At 34.7% G+C, this 22,461-nt stretch overlaps 2 protein-coding genes across 2 annotated transcripts; one reads left to right on the forward strand and one right to left on the reverse strand.

Annotated features, from left to right (window-relative positions):
- The first annotated feature begins 1,382 nt into the window (after window positions 1-1,382).
- On the forward strand, window positions 1,383-11,150 carry LOC126979640 (dynactin subunit 2). Its single transcript, XM_050829088.1, has 9 exons — window positions 1,383-1,545; window positions 1,617-1,819; window positions 2,399-2,534; window positions 2,889-2,995; window positions 3,437-3,553; window positions 3,963-4,038; window positions 5,859-6,017; window positions 7,565-7,661; window positions 9,351-11,150. Exons 1-9 carry the CDS (start codon window positions 1,510-1,512, stop codon window positions 9,524-9,526), a joined length of 1,107 nt encoding a protein of 368 aa, XP_050685045.1. The 5' UTR covers window positions 1,383-1,509; the 3' UTR covers window positions 9,527-11,150.
- A 968-nt stretch (window positions 11,151-12,118) lies between these two features.
- LOC126979652 (60S ribosomal protein L27) lies at window positions 12,119-14,352 on the reverse strand. Its single transcript, XM_050829109.1, has 3 exons — window positions 14,214-14,352; window positions 13,659-13,888; window positions 12,119-12,333 (listed from the first exon to the last, which is right to left on the reverse strand). Exons 2-3 carry the CDS (start codon window positions 13,875-13,877, stop codon window positions 12,148-12,150), a joined length of 405 nt encoding a protein of 134 aa, XP_050685066.1. The 5' UTR covers window positions 13,878-13,888; window positions 14,214-14,352; the 3' UTR covers window positions 12,119-12,147.
- Window positions 14,353-22,461: the final 8,109 nt, after the last annotated feature.

A 22,461-nucleotide genomic window follows, 5' to 3' on the forward strand; every position in this document is an offset into this window, starting at 1 on the left:
CAGCTTCACAGGCAGCAACCACTTCAGCTTCTGCTGTCGAAATTGCAATGCTTTGCTGCCTCCGTCTTATCCAGGACACAGGAGAGCAAGGTTAGGTGTGTATTGTAGTTATCACATTATACGTTTTACCCTGACACAATCCACTTGAGTTGGTTTCTCCAGACTCCTTGATACTACGCTGATGGCAAATGCAATATCAGGCCTTGTTCCAACCATTAAATAGCCAAGCAACCTAACTACTTGTCTGTAGTTATTCAGAATGAACTCATCATTCTCGTTTTGTGACACTTCTTCTTCCTTGACTATAGGAGTAGTCACTGTTGCAGTTCCGCATTCCAAACGTGTTCAAGACTTTCATAACATACGATGTTTGATGTATTACTACTACATCACATTCTCTGGTTGAAATCTTTATTCCAAGGAAATAGGAAGCTGGTTTCGTTGTAATTTAAATCTCGCCTTCATTTCTTCAAGAAACTCGTCAACCAGTTCTTGATCTATTCCAGCTACAAGCGCATCATCTACATAGAGAACCACAACCAGTTTCCAGTAGACTTTCTCTCTTGCAAATAGACAGATATGAAGAAATTTAGCATTGCTTGGTTCCAACATCTTGGCGACTGCTTTAGCCCATACAGACATTGCTTCAATAAACAAACCCTCCCGAACCATCATTATAGCCTTCAGGTTGCTCTTAGAAAACCCTTCTTCCGAAAGTGATCCACACAAAAAAGCTGTTGATACATATTCATGCCTTCGCTTGCTGCTATGCTGATAGCAGTACGGACAGTAGTCATTTTCGCAACCGGACTGATAGTTTGATCATAGTTCTCTCCTTTCTTTGACGAAAACCTTTAGCAACCAGTCTTGCTTTGTATTTGTCAACTGATCCATCAGCATTCAGCTTCACATGAAAAACCTATTTATATGGAACAGCCTTTCTATTTTTCGGAAATTTTTCCAAAACCTATGTTTCATTTTTCTTCAGGCAGTCTATTTCACTATCCATAGCTTTCTTCCAAAGCTCCCTTTCATTGCATGATAGTAATGCATCTTTGTAACACGTCGGTTCGAAAAATCCCTTTGTGATCATGACATAAACATTGAACCTGGCTGGACGATTGATTAATGATCGATCTCGCAGGTTCTTTAAAAAAGTTATCCATGTAATTTTTTTTATGTTCGAAAAAATATATTCAGTATCACTGTCACAAGTGAAGCAATGGCATACTGGCAGAGTTTGGCCGCGCGCTCCAAGCACCAACTACTCTGGACAAAAGTTGGCCGCACCCTGCAACTACTTGGGCTGTTTGCGTCTGCAATTCCTTTTAATTATTGAGTTGATGAGCCAGGCCATAAAGTCTTTAAAAAAAAATTAATACTAGTCAATTGTCATAACGTTGACATTTCATAAAATAAAAGCGATTGTGAAGACACTTCTATGAAACCCCTACAACAATCGATATTTTTGTAAATAAAATAAACTACTGTAGTTGTTTTTACTGAACCATGGCTGACCCTAAATATGAAAATCTTCCAGGCATCGTAAGTGATGCAATGGTGATATGCATTTTCTCTGAGAGATGTTTATTAAATTTAAAAATATGACTTTTTAGGCTTACGATCAGCCCGATGTTTATGAAACTGGTGATTTACCCGAAGCTGACCAACCAGATCCATATGAAGAAGAAGAAAATGAGTGTATAGAACAATTGCATTTATCAGTGAAGGACTCGTTCAACAAATTCAAAGGAAAGGTTCTAATAGGAAACGTGGATTTTTCCGACCGCCTAAGTAAAAGAACAAGAATTGGATACAGGTGATGACATGGTTATGATATATTAAGTATTAAATGTTCCAGCACATATTTTTTGTTAATAAATAACCTCAAATGATTCAAAACAGTTAAAGTGATAAAATTACACATAAAAAGCACAGCAAAACTTGTCGCCAGTCTTTAAATCTATATTTACAGCTTTAGAATTTTACAAAATATATTACTTAATTTACCAGTGGGAGGCTCCTTTGCATTGGATGCCAGCTAGATTTTTGGTACCACAACAGCGCCTTTTTCTGCGATGAAGCAGTAATGTGTAAGCATTGCTGTATTTCGGTCTGAAAGGTGCCATAGCTAGTGAAATTACTGGGCAAATGAGACTTGACATCTTATGTCTCAAATTGACAAGCACAGTTGTAGGGCCTCTCATAATTTTGGGTTTTCCAATAATCTAGAGTGGCACTGCATTGTAATTGGCAGGGTGTATCAATTACCATCAGCTGAACATCCTGCTTGTCTCTATATATTATATACTACTTTAAAGAGAAGAAAAAGAATACAGGTAGAATTTTGTGCGGTATCTTTATATGATTAGGTACAAATGTGATATTATATTTACAGATCAGGAGAGTGGGAACTGGCCCCTAAGGGTGAATCAGAAACTCCATTGGAGCGATACAATAGGCTCAGATGTGAATTTTCTGAACTTCTTGAACAAGTTACTATGCAACAGGATCAAGCTACTGAGAGTGAGAAGGTAACTTGTTTTCATACTTTAATCTTTTAAATTAGATTAATTCTGTAAAACAGGGTAAATTGTTCTAATCTTAATTTTCAATTGGAATTTAAACCTTCTTCTTGGATAGGGTATGTCAAGATATACTCAAAAATGTTTGGTATGCTCTTTTAGATGTTAAGTAGTTTCAGATTCAAAAAAATTTTTATATTTCGAGAAATTCAACAAACACCCTTTTATATTCCAATTTACACAAAGGTGTCAACAGGTCCAAGAGAAGGGCAAATTGGAATTAAATAGGACTGTCACTCAATCTGTCTAAATGAGCCACTGTGAAATGGGCGGAATTAAACCAATCCAAAATATCTATTCCAGGAAGAACATTCAAAGTTGGTTTCACAAATCGTATCAACAAAGAAACTTCTTGAAGAGCTGAAGTTGGAAGAGGGTGAACATATTGATCCAAAAGCCGAGAAATTGAAGTTGGTTCTTATTAGTATAGTTTATAAATTATTTAAAGATTAGTTTGGAGGTACATTACTATATGTATATGTGAATTGTGAATAGACATATGTGCCTCATTTTTGACCGTTTCTAATAGATATAACAAACACATTTTATTTAGGTATGTTTCATTCAATGCAGAACAATACAAATACCCTAATGTGAATGAATGCTAACAAAGTCTCTGCTAATATCATGGTCCCAATGACATATGGCGCATCCCTTCCCTTTGCACTCCAATTTTTGATCAACATTATATCATTTCAGCGTATATAAATCGCTAGTGCTCTGATCACGGGTGTCACATTATGGAATGCTAATTCATTTACTGAGTCCAATATAAAAAAAATATGAAATTATTTATTTATTTTGGACAATTTAACTCTCTACCCGCCTGTACTAGTACATATGTTTTACAGGGATTACTTATCCGTGGGTAGTAAAAAGAAGAACGGCGAGCTGGTGACAGCTCATCTGAAATTGAAACCCGAAGTTAATTTGGCACAAACAGCTAGAATAGCTCAGCTCGAACATAGGTAAGTTATTCATCTAAAATGGCTTTACTCAAGTTGTTCTAGTATGTCAAAGTTGGTACAAACTAGTTTCGAATGTACCTATGCTGAGTCCGTGATGTTGTTTGGTCTTTAACTGCGCTGCTTTGGCAATGATGACGCTGACAGAAGCACTGAAACAAAATGGGATTCCAAGTAGGTGGCAGAGACCAATCCGTGTCTCAATTAAAATTGGCAATGGCTTTCAAAAGCTTGTGAGACACAAAGTTCTTGTCTGTGCCAATACTTTTACCTTATCGAACTTAATATATTGTCCTAGTAAATATGAACCTAATATAAAGAGGAGAGAACATGCTCTGTCACCACTGCGGTGTTTCTATCCATTATTAAAATATTCTTAGTATTATTGTTGTTTGTAGTTAAAATATTTCAGACTACACAAGTTAGAGCAAGCCGCTGGAGTCAGGGATGAAGAGGCATTCAGGAAATTGCAGATGGTCACTGGAGAGGTAATTATTATTTGATATAGATATCTAACTTTAACTTTAGGTAATCTTTTTATAACTTTATTCCTTTAGAGGCGAGCATTACCATGTAACATAATATCAACATATTATTTAACCCGCCAGTGATGACATATGGAACTCAGAGGTAGTCGCTAACTTTATCAGGGCCTTATGAGCAGCCTCAGAGGGTAATGGAGAGAGCTATGCTCGGAGTTTCTTGTGAGATCGAATCAGAAATGAGGAGATCCAGGGGAGAACTGTAGTCACCGACATAGCTCAGATGGTTGCGTAACTGAAGTGGCAGTGGGCAGAGCATATAGCTCTACTGACAGATACAGCCGTTGGGGTAGTAAAGCCCTCGAGTGGCAACCACCTACCGTAATACTTGGTGTTGGTAGGCCCCCACAAGATGTACCGATGATCTAGTCAAGAATAGGTTGGATGAGGGCAGCACAGGACCAATTGTCATGGTTATCTTTGGGGGAGGCCTTTGCCCAGCATTTGCTCGCCTCGTTTCGACTCTTATGGAGTTAGCCGGCCAATAAGAGTTATAAACCTTTAACGTTATTACATGTTATGTGTTATCAAGTGTTTATTCCATTTACATTTGTCTTCCATCAGTTTCCCTTCTACACGAGGCATCCTCAGGAAATGTTGACTCGCCAAACTCGGGAACCAGAGACTGACATTTGATATAACTCATAAAATCTAATAATTCCGTAAACGTTTTCACTCCGAACGAAATAATAGGTACAAACTAGTGATGCGCCGAGAACTAGTTTTAAAAAGTCACCGAGAATTCCTTGGTTTGATGATACCTAAGTTGAGTACTCGGCCGAGTAACTTGGTTCAATCTAATTGTTTGGTTGGGTCGTGAAAACAGGCTTAAACTGGTTTAGACTTATATTTTTACATCACAACTTGCCCTTGCTAAATTTTATTTAATAAAAAAAAAATTAGTTCAGTATGAAACATATTCCATAAGTTAAATCAAACTTCAAAACAAAGTAACCTCTACTACATACCACTGGACTGGCGGCTGTCAGAGTGCTTTTGCGCCTGTTTGATATACGCCATTTTAGCGAGATCTGCGGTACTAAAACTATTGAAGACAACCTCAGTAAACAACGATAGATGGTGGGTAACTATTTATTAACTGTTGATTCTTGAAGTATAAATAACACGGGATATTCGTATCCCGTGTTATTTATACTTATACGAAATTAATTCAAAACTACTTCAGAGTATTGTACATTCCATCGCAGCCGTTTGTATTATACGTCAAAATTAGTTCTCTGGACGCCCGCGAGTGGCGCTTCAGATAGGCACAAAAAAATAGCTATCAAACATATTGAACAGCCTGTCCAGTGGTTGCCATCTGTCAATCTATCTAGCGAGTTTTGAATCAGCGAAATTCGACTCGACACCGGCCGCTGTCTCCGCATATGTAAGCGGTAATGTACTTGCCGCCCGTCCCTCACCTCCTCCCCTCTCGGAGGTGTCGCCTGCTGCCGTCACGTCAACACCTCAACGTGACTATGCTGCTGCCATCCGCCAGCAACCCAGAATGCGGACAGCACTGAGGACAGAAAGTGGAAGCGGGCACGCCCGCAACAAACCCGCTTGTAGAACTGTGTCGAAGGGTCTGACCGACAAGGATGGTTTCATTAAGGTGGAGCGGAAGAAGAGGAGGACTCCTAGTCATAATCAATGTGGCACAGCACCGATAGGACAGAACCAGCTCCTGCGTCCCGTATACCTTTCATTTATTAATTTTTCTTAGAGAGTTTCGCTAGGCTGATAAGTAATTTGGTCGAGTGCAGGCGACGTTGGTTGGAGCTGCGGCAGCGCTATCGTCGACGGCGGCTCTCCTGCGGCCCGCGGAGTTAGCGGCAGCTGACGCACGTCTGGCCTCACTCCTGGCTAACGTGGACACGCTGAAGGCGACAGTGGCGCCCGCAGACCCGCACCTAGAAGCCAAGGTAGCCCTGCTGACACACGAATAGAATAGAAAAATATATGTGACTCCTTTGCACAGGATTCCGGTTAGATTATAGGTCCCACAACGACGCCTATTTCTGCCGTGAAGCAGTAATGTGTGACCATTACTAATACGATAAGAACCATTTATTTCTAATACGCTTACCCCCTTATTCATAATAGTCTGCTAACTTAAAGCATTGTTAATTCTCACTCTGTCTTCTTCTATTGACCTAAGTCAGAATGACAAGACACTCCTAAGCGGCTGTTTAAAGTTAGCGGACCATTATGAATAAGGGGGTTAAAATATATCAAATATTAACAAATAATGAGTTGAACAAATTAAGGTGTCACAACATGCACAGTCTTTGCTTCCGTGATACCAAGAAAACAATAATATAAAATAAAACAAAAATTATAAAATCAAGATACATGCGAATTTGAAAAGAAGAAAAAAAAGAAGAGGAATATCGATCATTTGGCGTCTAACAATATCGTAATATAACCATGCATCATTATGGTCTATTTAATCTACTGTACTGTTAAGCCTTCTTTGTTAGAGAAGCTTTAATATTACATTTCTTGAATTTGTGCTCAGTGAGTCCTAGTATCCATACACGAGGTTCCATTTCAGCGGAAAAATATTTTTTATTTAGTTGAGGCGGTACAATATGCTTTTCGCAGAGGAGTGCGATAAGGAAGCCGAGAATGTAATGATAAATGAACGTGTGTGCACGATATAATATGTACATTACACGCCTGGTTACCTGATCCTGCAACCAATACCATAACTTATTTTTTTTGTCGAATTATAATTTTATAAAAATATAATAAGTAGATATATACCACTTATTCTTGAAGAAGGCCACTTATATATATCACTTTAACATGACGTCTTTCTTTACTTCATGTAAATTAACATAACTTAATTAACTTTAATAATCGTCTTAATGTTATATATATAATTATTTATAAGGATAAGATCAGTTTTGTAGGAAGGTATTAAATATATTATGTTGTATCTATTAACTGTTAATTATAAGCAAGTGACATCAAAAAACCTAAACTTGCACCATTTGTACGACAAGCTAAACATTAAAAGGCATTTATTTTCCCAAAATTGATCCCTTTAGAATTTTTTTTGATGTCATTTATAATATACTAGATACTACTACCGCTTCGGAAACAAATGGCGCTCTGAGAGAGAAGCGGCGCAAGAAACTCTCCCAGCATTCCTTTTATTGCGCTGTTTTCAATAAATATATATACAATATTGTACAGTCATTTCTATCGCTATAAAATAATAATAATCTAGTCCCGAGCTGTCCGATCATTTAGATATTCAGCTGTGGTGTAATAGGATTTAAGACAGCGCCATTTTTTTTTATAAAACATTAAAATTTATTTATAGATAATGCCTGAATGCTGGGACTTTATTATAAAAGTGTATACATTTACATTGCTGTTAAAACCCGGCGTAGGTATATCAGATTTTATCCTAAATACAGGCCAGGAAATATTAACAACCATTATTATATATTTCTTGCAGGTCAATGAGCTCCACAAACTTGTGAAACAAATCGATGGTATATCACACTCCGAGATACTGGAACGAATGGAGGCCCTGGAAGCTCTGCATAACCAGGGTAAATAGCTTTGAATATATTATGATCGGATATCAGATATTTTTTTAAAGGAAAATAAGGGACGAGAAGATTGAAACACAAAAATTCTGAGCGGCAATACAAATGTACTACGGGCAACTGCTTTAATGTCGTCCACCCATCTCCTTAATGGTCTACCTCGGTTTCTTTTTCTGTCTCTCGGATACCAGTTCATTATAGTTTTACACCATTTCTCTCGTCCTCTTATAGTATGCCGCGTCCACTTCCATTTAAGTTTCGTTATTATAACATAAACATCCTTTGTTTGCTAAGACACGTAACATAGCATATTATTTTACTATATTATGTGTCTGATTTTTATGTAATTCGAGTATTGTGCAGTCGTAGAGTGACGGGCGCAGTGTGATGTAACCGGTGTCATATCATGATATTATAATATACCTCTGCTCGATTTGTACTATGTTACGACATTGTTATGTGTATACTATGACGCTTGGACATTTTTTAATATTAATCGGATTATATTCTCGTACTTTATTGCTATGAAAACGAAATTTATCTACTTATATTATTTTGGTTGATAGAAAAGTTTAAAAATTCATTTCGTCGCACCAACGAACCACCTTTCGCATACGATACGTCTCGGTCGGAATGTTTAAATAATAAATTTTGACGCGGCAACAAAAAAATTTAATGGGTAGATACCAATTTTCAACTGTAACAGTTAGCAACACATGGTAAAAAAACATTTGAAAATCCTCAAACTGAGACTCGTGTAACGTTAAAATATGACGTTTAGCTTGGTCAGAGAGCGCGAACCCGAACGTTCGTTTCAAAGCTTCGCTACAAAAGTATTTCCTATGTGGCCAACAATTGACAAATAGATCTATTCGAATACGATTTGGATGCAACCGAGTTGTTATTTATTTTATCTACACCCATGCTTTAAATCCTCTATTAAAGATTCTGAAACAGTTAGCTTATTGCCAACATTAAAACACCCAATGTCCTAATAACTGTAATGAATTTCATAACAACACTCCTATGTTTTTCGATCCCTTCATGCGCAAAGAGTTTCAACAGACAGCCACATTATTTTTGCTCGATGCGTGGTATCTCAAAAAAATTCAATTTCAATTTCAAAAAAAGACCTTTTTTACGCGCGTTCCACACTACCAGAATGACTCGCGCCGTAAAACAAAGTAGGTTATTCGAATCCCCGCCATTTTTCTTGAAAATATGAGCGATTCAAGTTTTGACAGCACACCGCCGGATATTTTAAACGCTGCAAAAGAACATAATATTCAAATGAATTTTAATAATTATTTCACTATACAAAATGTAAGTTACTACTAAGATAAATAATTCTTTCATTAATACTTAATTTATTTTTATATAATCAGTAATGGATGATATTAGGTTACTACTAGAACTGGCTGTTTTAATGTTAACAGTAAGCTAACTGGGTCAGAATCTTTTAGAGGATTCATATTCTGGGCGTAGATAAAGTCTTGTATGCAACTTGATAATTAGGTATTAAAACTGATAATAGTATTACATGAGTGTTTTAATACCCCTCATTACACAACAGTTGCATAAATAACTATATCCTACTTTATAACACCACACAAATATTCTAATTACTTTACATCAGACAAAACAGAAGTAAATGTTAAGTCATTGACTCATAATTATTACCCACTTTTCCAGCGAGTAACTTCGGCAAGTCGTTGACAGAGCTAGAGACGCTACAAAGCACAATAGCTAACGGAGTTCAGAACAACAAGGAGCTGCTGCAGGGTGTTCAGGAGGTGTTCGCTCACAACATCGACAGCTTGCAGAAGGAGCTCAAGAAGCTGGACGAGAGAGTGGCCAAGCTGGCATGAAGCAGCTTAAATGGACATACGAAACGTGCCGGGATATTTTAACGAAAAATAACTGCATTTTGGTGCTTAGCACAACTAGAAATGCGGATTAATTGCGGCAGAAGATAACTAATTCGTAGCCTTATTATAATACCCACGCAAGCAGAATAAAACCATCTCAAAGAAAATAAAACAGTCTCGAGTAAAGTAGTGTTACCATATTTATTGCAACAACCAGAATGTTATACTACAGCACAATTGGACGTAGTTCCTGAAAAACGTTCTAAGCCAAAAACATCACATTTTAAGGAATTCGTGTTTAAAGTTTAATAAATATTAGTGTATTCCATACATGTGGGTTGGGCTGAGTGACAGTAGGGCTGCCATTTCTTGTCAGTCCGTTAATATGAATCACGTGACCAGTTTTGTGTTCTCAATTTCGACATGATTGTGGTTTGGAACGTTTTTCTGGAATTACGTCCAATTATACTATAAACTTTCTGGATTTAATAGTGCATTATTTACCAAGGTCTGATTTTTAGGAGCATAGCAACGTTGCATATTATGAACATATGCAGGTATGATCTGATTTTATTATGACAGTTAACAAATTATTTAAAAATAACATTACATGTAATATTTTCGCGAGATTGCTATGTCCAGACGTTGTGTCGCGCTTGTTACTTTTGCGGGTACTTAAAAATAATCTAAATAATTGCTTGTTTTTTTAAGTGATAACCCTCACTTCTAGGATTAATACAAAAATAAAATTTTATGAGCGATGCGGGACTCGAACCAACGACCTCTCTCGTTCCGTGCCAAGCCTCGAATGGTTAGCTCAGTTGGAAGAGCTCTCGCACGCTACGCGCGAGGACGTGGGTTCGAATCCTGAATCGTTAATAAAATTTTGTTTTCAAATTTTATTTGTGTTAAAAAATAATAACAAATAAGGTCAGGATGCAGTAGAAGTAACTCAAGATTTGAACTCCAAAAATAGCTTAGCATATCTATTATTGATTGAAACTAATTGGTTATCCAACTAAATTCCATAAAACCTTTTTTAACTCTTGTAAAACAGTAGGTACAGTGGTTTTATATTCATTTTGGTAAATGATATAATACATTATAACAGCATGTTTATTAAATTTAATCACTTTTAGACGGTTTTATCAAAATGTGTTAATACTTGTAACATAAAGGTAGTGTTTGTATTTTGATACCTTACTTTGCTGATGGTTATAACAGTTCTATTGAAAACCTAGTTTGGGCTGTGTTACTTGACGAGTTCAGGCAAGAAAGTGTATCTATCAAAAGACAAACACTTAATCAGTATGTCGCACCACTATTGACATATGAACATGTAAATTATTTCATAATAAGTATCTACCTATTGAAGAAAAAAAAAATCATGACTACTCGTATGATAATTTAAATTACTTATATAGTTGTCTATTTTCTTACAAATTAGTGCCCTTTGAAAATATCTGCTTTTCTCTAGATGTTATTTAAGCACATTATCTGCTATTCCAATATTTTTATCGAATCTTAAACACTAGATAATGCTTCTTGTTGTATTAAAATCTGTAGACTGCTTAAGTAAATGAATAATAATTTATTGATTAAATGAAATTATATTATTATGTAACTTTATAGTTTTATTTAAAACATATTCAAAATAAAGTCAGCTCACCAACATTACACTTACATCAGTGCCAACAAATATGTAATAGTACAAATAACAGTGCCCAAAAATTATTAGCACTATATTTCAGTTAATTGATCAATATTTCATAACTACATCCCACTTACAGATAGATCACCCTGAACAAGGCACTAGTTATGTGAATAAGAAATAGACACATATAAAATATTGTTGAAAAAAAAAATGCTTTGCTTCAATTCAGAAGATTGTTATTATTACTCTAGGTATTGATAACATGAGCTGGCACTTAATACAATTGAAATTTAAATTCTTTGCCTATGTGTAACTGGTGTATAAACTACCCTTATTTCTGGCTACATAGTTTGTATAGACCCGGACTAACGGAGACAATTGTATCCTCATATCTGTAGGTGTCAATCACGAATCTTCAATCATGGTAGGTACAGGTGAATGAACCAGTGCCTACCGTACGAGATATAATTTTGCCCAAGTGACATAATTTATTATGAAACAATTTTGCAGTGAATTAAAGGTTCGTAACCTAATGAAATAACATCAAATTTGAATGAATGTGTGACATGGAAAGACCAAGGTCGTCTTGTATTTTCAGTTTATTGGCTGATAAAATTGCCAACATTCATCATGAAATGCCAATTAACCATCATATGGATGGCCTGCTGGATATGTCTCCAAAAGGATGCTAACTTTATAACAAGGCAGATCCTAGACTGGAACCCCCTATGAATATGTAAGTATGCTCTGTCCATCCAAAGTAACCTTGGCATTAAACCATCATTGTTGAACAAAAACATTAGATGAACCAGGAGCACCCAGGCAGATGTATGTGTGCCACTGTGGATGCTCTCTGCTCCGACTAGAGGTTACAGTAAGTCACCCCCAAAAACCAAACCAAGTATTTATTATATCTGAGTGAAAATAAAGGCAACAGGTGTTTTTGCAATTTTATTTATAGTACAGCTTAGAATCTAAGTTTTTGGAAGAACCACTTGTTCTTTCCACTCTTGTATCTCTCCTCAAAGCGGACTCTTGTGTTGAATCTAAGCTTCTTGCGCTTAGCTGGGTCTTTTAAGTCCTTCGCACTGAATTTCTCAAAGCTGATGTCCAGTGAGTAACGGGTTGGCATCAAGTGATTGTAGTTTACTACCTAAAAAGAAAACATTTACTTGTAGCAAAGTTATCTTGGCACAAATGGATATAATGATGTAAAATTCAATCTAAAAATGAAATAGAAGAAAAAAAATACATTTTGAAGGTTTTTGTGTTATTGGCTGACTTTTTGTTCGACAATATGAAAACATTTTTAGAAGTAGGATTGTTAGACTTTAACATCTTAAGTATTTATTAGAATATTTTATGTAAAAGATAATTTAAATTTAATGCCCAATTATACTAAGGATTTAAACTGAAGAAGAGTGTAAATAGTGTCTGTAACAGATAAAGATATACTATCGGTTTTCTTTAAGATTTTAAATAACTATAAATGTGAAGTATTTTAATGCATTTTCTGAAGGTTTAGCCTATGTAAGTGGTATAAATAAATTTCCAGTACTTGGTTGTAAAATATTGCTTTTCTAACATAATATACAAGATAATTAGATTTAATTCTCAAAATGATAGTATTCCATAGGACATATACAGAAAGATAATTGAGAGAAATCTATTGTATAATAGTATACATACATAGGTAAGAGATGAGCAGATACACATCAACAGATTAGAATATTTCTGTATATTTTAATCAATTTCTTAGACCAAAAGTGGAAAGAACACCAAACTGATGGAATAGGTTAAAGAAGAAACTAGCCTTTCTCAGGTCAACCTGACTCTACTCACAACCAAATGTCCTCATCAATTTAATGTCCGAAAATTTAAACAAATTAATTATTAATTCAAACAATTAATCAAAAATGAAAATAAAGGCTTTTAGAACCATTATTACACTATTTTAAAGGGTAAGTTTTTTTAAATGTATACAATAAACCAATGTAAGCCTAAAACCCTAAAAACCTTTTAGCAATATAATGGATGAGATTTTTCTTGATTTACACACCCTACACCTGTTAATTAATTATTCAAACTGAAATCTTTGATTTTTAACCTCCTATTTTCTACCGTTGCCATGAGACCAGTTTAGTTAGTACTCTTATTTGTTTAGCACACAAGACATTAATAATAATAATATTCACACACCTTTACATGAACCCGGGACCTATAGCTTAGTAGGCAGGGACACTTAATCACTGGGCTGGTTGTCAAATAATAATAACAGGAATAACTAATTAAAAAATATATCAAAGCAATATATAAAATAGAGTTTAAGAAAGGTGAGAATACCTATTGAGTTGAGATCAAGAGTTTGCCTCACTCTCATTCTTATCCATAGACTAGATTTTTATAATATACAAATTGTTATCTTCTACTTAACATAAACATAACCTCAAATTGAAAACATTAAAAAATTATATCTACCTTAACGAAAGGCTTGACCTTCGATCTTTTGTGAATTTTATTCTTGCCCATCCTCTTGTGGACTTTCCTAGGATATCTGTCGATGCCGGCAACAAAGGCATGACCATAGGGTTTGTCTGATGTGCCTTCGTCGTAGTTCTTTACTACAATGGCTTTTCGGCCAGCGTACCGGCCACTGAGGACCAGCACCACCTTTCCTGGTTTCATAATCTTACCCATCTTGGATGGATCTGTAAAACAACATAACCTCCGTTTTAAATCGGCAAGACGTAAACACACTCATATTTCCTAACTTAAAAACATTAATCTATGGCAAACTTTCTAACTCTGAAGAAGTTAGGAGCAGTCTTTTTAAAACAAAATAAAACTAAGAACGGTAAACAGAATTATATACATGGAACGTCAATGTAAAGTTTACTTTGTCAGCTGAGTAAAATAAATTCACAGCCACACACTATAACTCACTAAATTAGGTTTTTGTTAAAAGCTAAAGAAATTTTCATTAATATCTTCTAGATTTTTATAGATTAATTTCAAAATCTTTTCGAAACTCACATTCTCGTTAGCCGTCGACAAGAAAAGACCAACAATTTTACAACATTGACGGGTGACACTTGACATTTACTTTTTTTTTCTTTGGCACTGCAGTCTGCACAGTAGGTTAGCGTAGTCTTTTCATTTATCGTGACTGAGGCTGGGATCTATAGAGCGTACTTAGACTTTACTCAGATTTTAGTTACGTAAATCATAAAATATGTAACCAGACATATTCGTGAAATTAGGTTTTTGATTGGTTTTTTCTTTAATATACCTAGGGAGATTTTATCATTAGGAGCTTTGTTTTACTTCGATTTAGAACATGACAGAAGGCGGTAAGGATCTTAATTCAAATTCAAATATTTTTATTCAAAATAGGATTTAAAATCACTTATTGAACGTCAAAATCTACCACCCATTCAAAAGAGACTGCCTCAGACCTGAGAAGAATGGGCGCAAGAAGCTCAGCGGGTTTTTTTTTAAATATAAAATATGGATTACAATGTTATATCGTACAATAAACATATATGATTAAAGAGCCTGAGGGTGTTCGCTTTATTCCCAGTCCGTGGTGGCATTAAGAAAATCGTTTATGCTATAATAACCTTTCCCATACAAACGTTTTTTAACAATTCTTTTAAATTTCGTAACACATTTGTTTTGTACATTTTCTGGGATCATATTGTAGAAGCAGATACATCGCCCAACAAAAGACTTACTAACTCGACCCTACCTAGTAGTAGGCATAACAAGTTTGTGTTTGTTCCTCGTGTTAACATTATGAATGTCACAGTTTCTAGAAAATTCCTCAATGTGCTTATGAACATACAAAACATTATCAAAAATGTTTTGAGAAGCAACAGTCAAAATGTTTATTTCATTAAATTTTTCTCTTAATGATTCTTTAGGACCTAGGTTATAAATCGCGCGAATAGCCCTCTTCTGCAGCACAAAGATAGTATTAATATCGGCCGCACTGCCCCATAACAATATACCATAGGACATAATACTATGAAAATAACTAAAGTATACTAATCTCGCCGTATCTATGTCAGTTAACCGGCTAATTTTCTTAACCGCATATGCTGCAGAACTAAGCCTATTCGCCAATCCTTCCATTTGGAGTCAAGAGTAATGCCAAGAAATATAGCAGATTCCACTGGTTTTACCACCTCTCCATTTAATAAAATATTCGCATCTACATTTTTGACATTTGGCGCGGTGAATTTAATATATTTGGTTTTATGATTATTTGACAATAAGTTATTGGCGCTAAACCAGTACACGATGTCAGATAGAGCATTGTTTACTTCGTCATATAAAACTTGGCTTCGTTTCACTTTGAATATAAGTGAAGTGTCATCCGCAAACAATACCACCTTGTGTTTTTTTTTCTACAAGGTTAGGTAGATCATTTATATAAATTAGGAAGAGGAAGGGTCCAAGAATAGACCCTTGTGGTACCCCCATACTGAGAGTCCCAGTAGATCTCCTGCCATTCACCTCAACCCTTTGAATCCTATTATTTAAATATGAGATCAGAAGATCGAGTGCAGATCCTCTTATACCATAGTGGCATAGCTTCCTGACCAGCGTTGAATGTTGAACACAATCAAAAGCCTTAGATAAATCACAGAAGATACCAAGTGCATTCTGTGATTCCTCTCAGGCCTCAAAAATATTCCTGATGAGTTCAACACCTGCATCCGTAGTCGAGCGTCCCCTAGTAAAGCCAAATTGTTTTATATGAAGTAACTTATAAGTGTTAAAGTGAGTAAGCATTTGGCTTAAAATAAATTTTTCAAAAATTTTACTAAGGGTTGGCAACACCGAAACAGGGCGATAGTTATTCGGGTCAGAAGTGAGTCCCGATTTGAATATTGGTGTAATTTTACTATACTTCAGAAGGTCAGGAAACACGCCATGTTCAATACAGCTATTAAAAACTAGTGCTAGATATGGTGCTATGACGTCAATAACAGAACTTATTATTTTTACAGATATGCCCCATACATCAGCAGTTTTTTTCATTTCTAAGGATCTGAAAGTTTTAATTATTTCTGCTGGGCTAACAACACTGAATTTGAAATTTTGTTTACATTCCTTAATATTTTCCAAAAGAAGTGACTCGGCAACACTGGTGGAGGAGACAAGGGTGCTTGAGATGGAAACTGGAATGTCAGAAAAAAAATTCTCAAAAGCAGAAGTTACTTCCTGCTCAGAGTGGATTTTTGTATTGCTTATTATTAGATTATATTCAAACTTGCAGTTTTTCGCTCTTCCAGATTCCCAGTTAATGACTTTCCAAGTCATTTTTATTTTATTTGAAGCATTTTTAATTATTTGAATAGATCCTGTTGTATAAAATCACAAGCCTTTATTGGATCTTTGTCCGCGATTACGAGATAAGTGTCGTCAAAGTAGAAACAGGTTCAGTGTATTATCATATCTGTCATGTTATTCACATATAAAAGACAGTGTAGCGGCCCTAATACTGAACCTTGAGCAGCGCCCTTTCTCTCCGTGACAGGCTTATTAAACGAATTGTCGGTTTTCACTTTGAATGTTCGATTTTTTAGATATGTAGTTACTACACCACTCCAGTAATAGATCTCGGACTTCATAAAAGTATAGCTTGTTAATAAATTGATTGTGCAACAGAGAATCTTAGGCACGAGAAAAGTCTATAAATAATGCTAAACGTGTTTTTTAAGATCTAATTATTGTTTACCTCGTCAGTAAATTTGGATAAAAGGTTTTGTTGTTAGTAATACTTCAATCTTCCTGTTAAAACTATGAACTTATTTGTCCACATAAATATACTTTTCAAAAAATCAGTCCAGTAACAACAGTAGGTATTGTTATGGGTCGACAGTAAGAATAATCATTATGTTAATCTTTAATAAATATAGGCCTCACAAAACATTCTTTAAATTCAGCTCAGTTGGAGCGCTCCTTAGTACCTATATATCCTTATGGCATTGATGATAGGTAAGACATCGGTACTTGCCCCGAATACGGCACTATTGGTTTACACAGCTGCGATATAAACTATTATATGTTATGGCTCAGTAGTCTGGTGGCCACCGAACTAAATTCAGAACCACAAGCAATAAGCTATAATGCCCTCAGACTAGCCTCTATTGGTACCACCTACCTATTGCAGCTTTAGAAACGATGAGCGACTCTCTGCCGCGGTAAGGTTAAAAATACTAAATCTTTGGAGAACCCAATGATATTTAAAAGTATAGATAGGTTACCTAGACAACATTCGGTGTTTATAAATGATACACTAACGCACACATGAATAATTTAACATTGCAATAGCACACTACATTACGATTACACGTCAAAGAAGGACAGTAAATGCAATTATCGCAAGCGAAAAAGAGATAAATCTAATTTGCTAATTGCTTCGTATTTGAATAGAAAAATACATTAAATTCATCAGATATGATTTTTTACCGTACTGTGATTTATGCCTAAATTACGATTCATTCATGAGTTCATGCAGTAAAAGCTATAAAGTAGTAAAACTGTTTAGAGACTGAGCGTTTGGCGATTAAATAAAACAACTGCTTGACTGTGAGGAATATGTGGAAGATATATTTTATTAAAAGGTTACACGATATATATACAAAATCCTTAAAACTAGTTACCCAATTACAATCGTTACTTAAAAAATATTTACAAGTTCAGAAAATACACACCAATACTAAAGCTTACATTTTAACCAATAGTAAAACGTTTCATTCAATAAGAATTGAGAATAATATTATATGTTCTATCTCGCTCTAAAACTAATGCTATCGCAGTTTGTTTAAACTCGCGTCGAACCTCGATCATACGATGTCAATGAGCATTCCGCACCTACGTTGTCGCTCATTGATTAAAATTGCATGAATAGCGATCGAGTCTCGACGCTTCACTCGTCAGTCGAGTCCGCTCGGGCTTGCTGTGCGGTTGTGTAACGCGGAGCATATGACTGATCACGTATATCTGCGATCGTCGAGAGAAAGTACGATGCTTGAAACTTCACTGAGTTGACTACTGGTGATCTGTATGATTCTATGAGTTGATGTACAGCATTATGAAATGGTTCTTATCAGAGCTAATATTACGTTATATAACATAAAATGTTCTTGTCAGAACGAATCTTTCGGCATACGCTTATTATAGTTATTATGCACGATTACTATTTCTTCGATCTATAATGCTACGTTACAAGTTAGGTATTAGACATTTGTATTAATTGATATTATTGGTTGTAGCTACAGCTACAACTGCATTGAAGTTAAGTTAATTAGATAATGTGTCATTGATTTTATAAGAAATTAATTTAATATTGATTTTATTATATAGCCACATTGATGATATCAATTATTTATACATAAAATAATGAAAAACATACAGACACCAAAACAAAACCGAAAGGTATCTACAGTAAGGGTCCCATTTTTACAATTTTACTAACGACGGCTCCCAAAAAGTTTTAAGATTACAATTATTATTTTTTGTATCTCATATTATTTATGAATGTCTTTTTGTTCAGGGTTTATTACAATGAGGTAATGGGAGAAAAAGAAAATGATCCATTGATTCTTCTGCAATTAGCAAGGGATATACTGAAAGGGACATTGTTACTGAAAAAACTCCTACGTAAACAAATAGCACTCACTGTCTACATCCGCTACCTACCCTAAAACTTGTTTTAGTAGTTTGATAGTTTAGCTACCTATATACGCACTTGTTTATTGAAAATTATTAAATTCACTGCAACAATTACTTTTTTACATACTTTCCTAAAATATTCTACCTCGATCATACCGCAACAGACAGCATCAATATTTTGTCATTTCTATACGTTAATCTATGATCGGCTTGGCAGCGATCGGCGTTGTCATGGCCACATATATATTTTGTTAGATAAATAATGAAATCAAATAAAATGTTATAATTCATTATTTCTGAACTGTGGTATGTAATTCTATGATTTTTTTTACTTTCGTATCATCAGTGCATCTTCCCATAACACAAGACGGCATTTTAATGTTGTACCTATATCAAGTTGTAAGCAATTCTGTCAACTACAAACGCGTGTGTAGCGTTTTCGTATCGAGAGAGCGACTACGACCAAAGGAACCAATTGACTCAATTCAGGGGATTGAATTTCGGCGCGCTAGTGACATATCTACCTGTTTTAATACTATAATATCATTGAGGAGGTTTAATACTATAATATCATTGGGGAGAACCAATTTATTTTATAAGAAATTAATTTAATATTGATTATAATATATAGCCACATTGATGATATCAATTATTTATACATAAAATAATGAAAAACATACAGACACCAAAACAAAACCGAAAGGTATCTACAGTAAGGTTTCCATTTTTATTAACGACGGCTCCCAAAAAGTTTTAGGATTACAATTGTTACTTTTTGTATCTTATATTATTTATAAATGTCTTTTTGTTGAGGGCTTATTACAATAAGGTAATAGCAGAAAAAGAAAATGATTCATTGATTCTTTTGCAATTAGCAAGGGATATACTGAAAGGGACAGTGTTACTGAAAAAACTCCTACGTAAACAAATAGCACTCACTGTCTACATCCGCTACCTACCCTAAAACTTGTTTTAGTAGTTTGATAGTTCAGCTACCTATATACGCACTTGTTTATTGAAAATTATTACATTCACTGCAACAATTACTTTTTTACATACTTTCCTAAAATATTCTACATCGATTGTACCGCAACAGACAGCATCAATATTTTGTCATTTCTATACGTTAATCTATGATCGGCTTGGCAGCGATCGGCGTTAGTAGAATATTTTAGGATATAATGTAAAAGTCATTGTTGCAGTGAATGTAATAATTTTTAATAAACAAGTGCATATATAGGTAGCTGAACTATCAAACTACTAAAACAAGTTTTAGGGTAGGTAGCGGATGTAGACAGTGAGTGCTATTTGTTTACGTAGTAGTTTTTTCAGTATATCCCTTGCTAACTGCAGAAGAATCAATGGATCATTTTCTTCTTCTCCCATTACCTTATTGTAATAAACCCTCAACAAAAAGACATACCTTACTGTAGATACCATTCGGTTTTGTTTTGGTCTCTGTATGTTTTTTTATTATTTTATATATAAATAATTAACATCATCAATGTGGCTCTATATATTATAATCAATATTAAATTATTTTTTTATATAAAGTCAATGACACATTATCTACCTAATTTCAATGCAGTTTTACTACTTTATAGCTTTTACTAAATGGACTCATGAATGAATCGTAATTTAGGCATAAATCACGGTGTACGGTAAATAATCATAAAATCAGAATTAACTGTATTTTCTCTATACAAATACGAAACAATTAGCAAATTAGAGTTATCTCTTTTTCGCTTGCGATAATTGCATTTACTATCCTTCTTTGACGTATAATTGTAATGTAGTGTGCTATTGCAATGTTAAATTATTCATGTGTGCGTTAGTGTATCATTTTCAAACACCGAATGTTGTCTACGTAACCTATCTGTACTTTTAAATATCATTGGGGAGAACCAATAAATTTCACCACACTCGATCGAAAGGAACCACATTTTAACTTGCAAAATGTTCCTGATTAACGTAACTGTTTTTCATATTGTGCGAATTTATAAGGAATTTTAAAGGCTTTTTATTTATTTAAGGAATTTTTAGTGGAGGTGCCATTAGTATTTTCTATTCTTTGGGGTAGGATTATGTCATTTTTTACAAATAAACCTCTACTAAAAAGCTCTTCTCCGATTTGATTTATTATTTCAAATAAATCGGGTATCCATTCACCAAAAATTTTATAGCATTTTTGTTATCTGCTGAGAACAAAAGAGATGGGCTGCATAAGATCGGAACTCGGGCACGTCAGATTGTATATGGATACAGACAATAAATAAGTATGGTCTAAGAAGAACACGACGCCACATCGCATTTTTATCGACAATTCTATCAATTAATGAATTTGACAGCTTCGCCAAAAATAAAAGTCACACAGTAAAACACAGTATGATTAATTGAGTTTAATATCAATAAAATAAGAAAATTATTTACACAAATTTTATCAAAATACAAAAATAAAACACTGTCCGCACAATTAGATAATTAAACGATCTCTGTCAATGTACTCATACAACACTCAAACAAATGTGTAACAAGTCCTAGATTACAATGGCGCTAGATTCATATTTATCGAGACTACGTATGGACCGTACGGCCGGGCCTGACTCGCACAACGAACTCTACTAACTCACTAATACATACTACGGTACTTATTTTAAATAATTGTAAAAAAACATTAATATTAAGCTCTTGTAATGAAATGCTTGGGTTACTACGGACTCGCGATGCATAAAGTTTAGGCTAGCAAATGATCCCTGCGCAACCACTATTGGGATATTGTATATAATATAATAAATAGATTACTGTATTAACAATTATTATTAGCCAGTTCGAACAGCGAGAGATGTTTTTCGGTATCTAATTATCTTTGAAATGTGCATTTCAGGTCCAACCATACTGTGTAATAATATTATTATTGCCTTAGATCATTTATTTATACGTTAACAAAGACTATGACAGCTATGAAAACGTCAAAAATGATTGAGTTTGATACAAAACTCTTTTAGAGCAATTCACGCACACAAAGTGTCATACAAATCGCGAGTGTAAGACGTAGCATGTCACGCACACTAAACTAATGTTCCTGGCCTGTTTTTATCGGTTGTCTAACAGCAAGAGTCTACCTAGACGTATTTATTATCTAAGAATATTGCAATATGACATGAAACATAACAACCAGATCAGTTATTTTTACCAAGTTGGGAAGAGTTAACAAACGATTGCAACGAGGCCCCAGTCTATACATTGTTCCGTCATCATCGTGAATGCGATACGATCAGTTGTTCCAAAATAATAAGAATGCTGAAATTTTAGCACTTATTTTCATTCTTATTATTAACATGACCATGTTAGTTATAAATTTTCATTTTTGTAAATTATTTTAGCGCGTTAGGGAAAAAATACTAGAGTGAACTTTTAAGATGCGCGCGCACACCGTCTCGCAAATTCGACATCCTGACGCTAGCTGGTCAACTAAACCATTTGTATCATACTTCAGCTACCATAAGCAGAGAATTAAATAAATGTAAATATGTATAATTTGTAAAATAAAAAAAAAAACATTTTTTCTTAATGTATAAAAATAATTTAATGATAT

This window comes from Leptidea sinapis, chromosome 3 (assembly GCF_905404315.1).
Source record: "Leptidea sinapis chromosome 3, ilLepSina1.1, whole genome shotgun sequence".
In the NCBI taxonomy this organism is placed as follows: Eukaryota; Metazoa; Arthropoda; class Insecta; order Lepidoptera; family Pieridae; genus Leptidea; species Leptidea sinapis.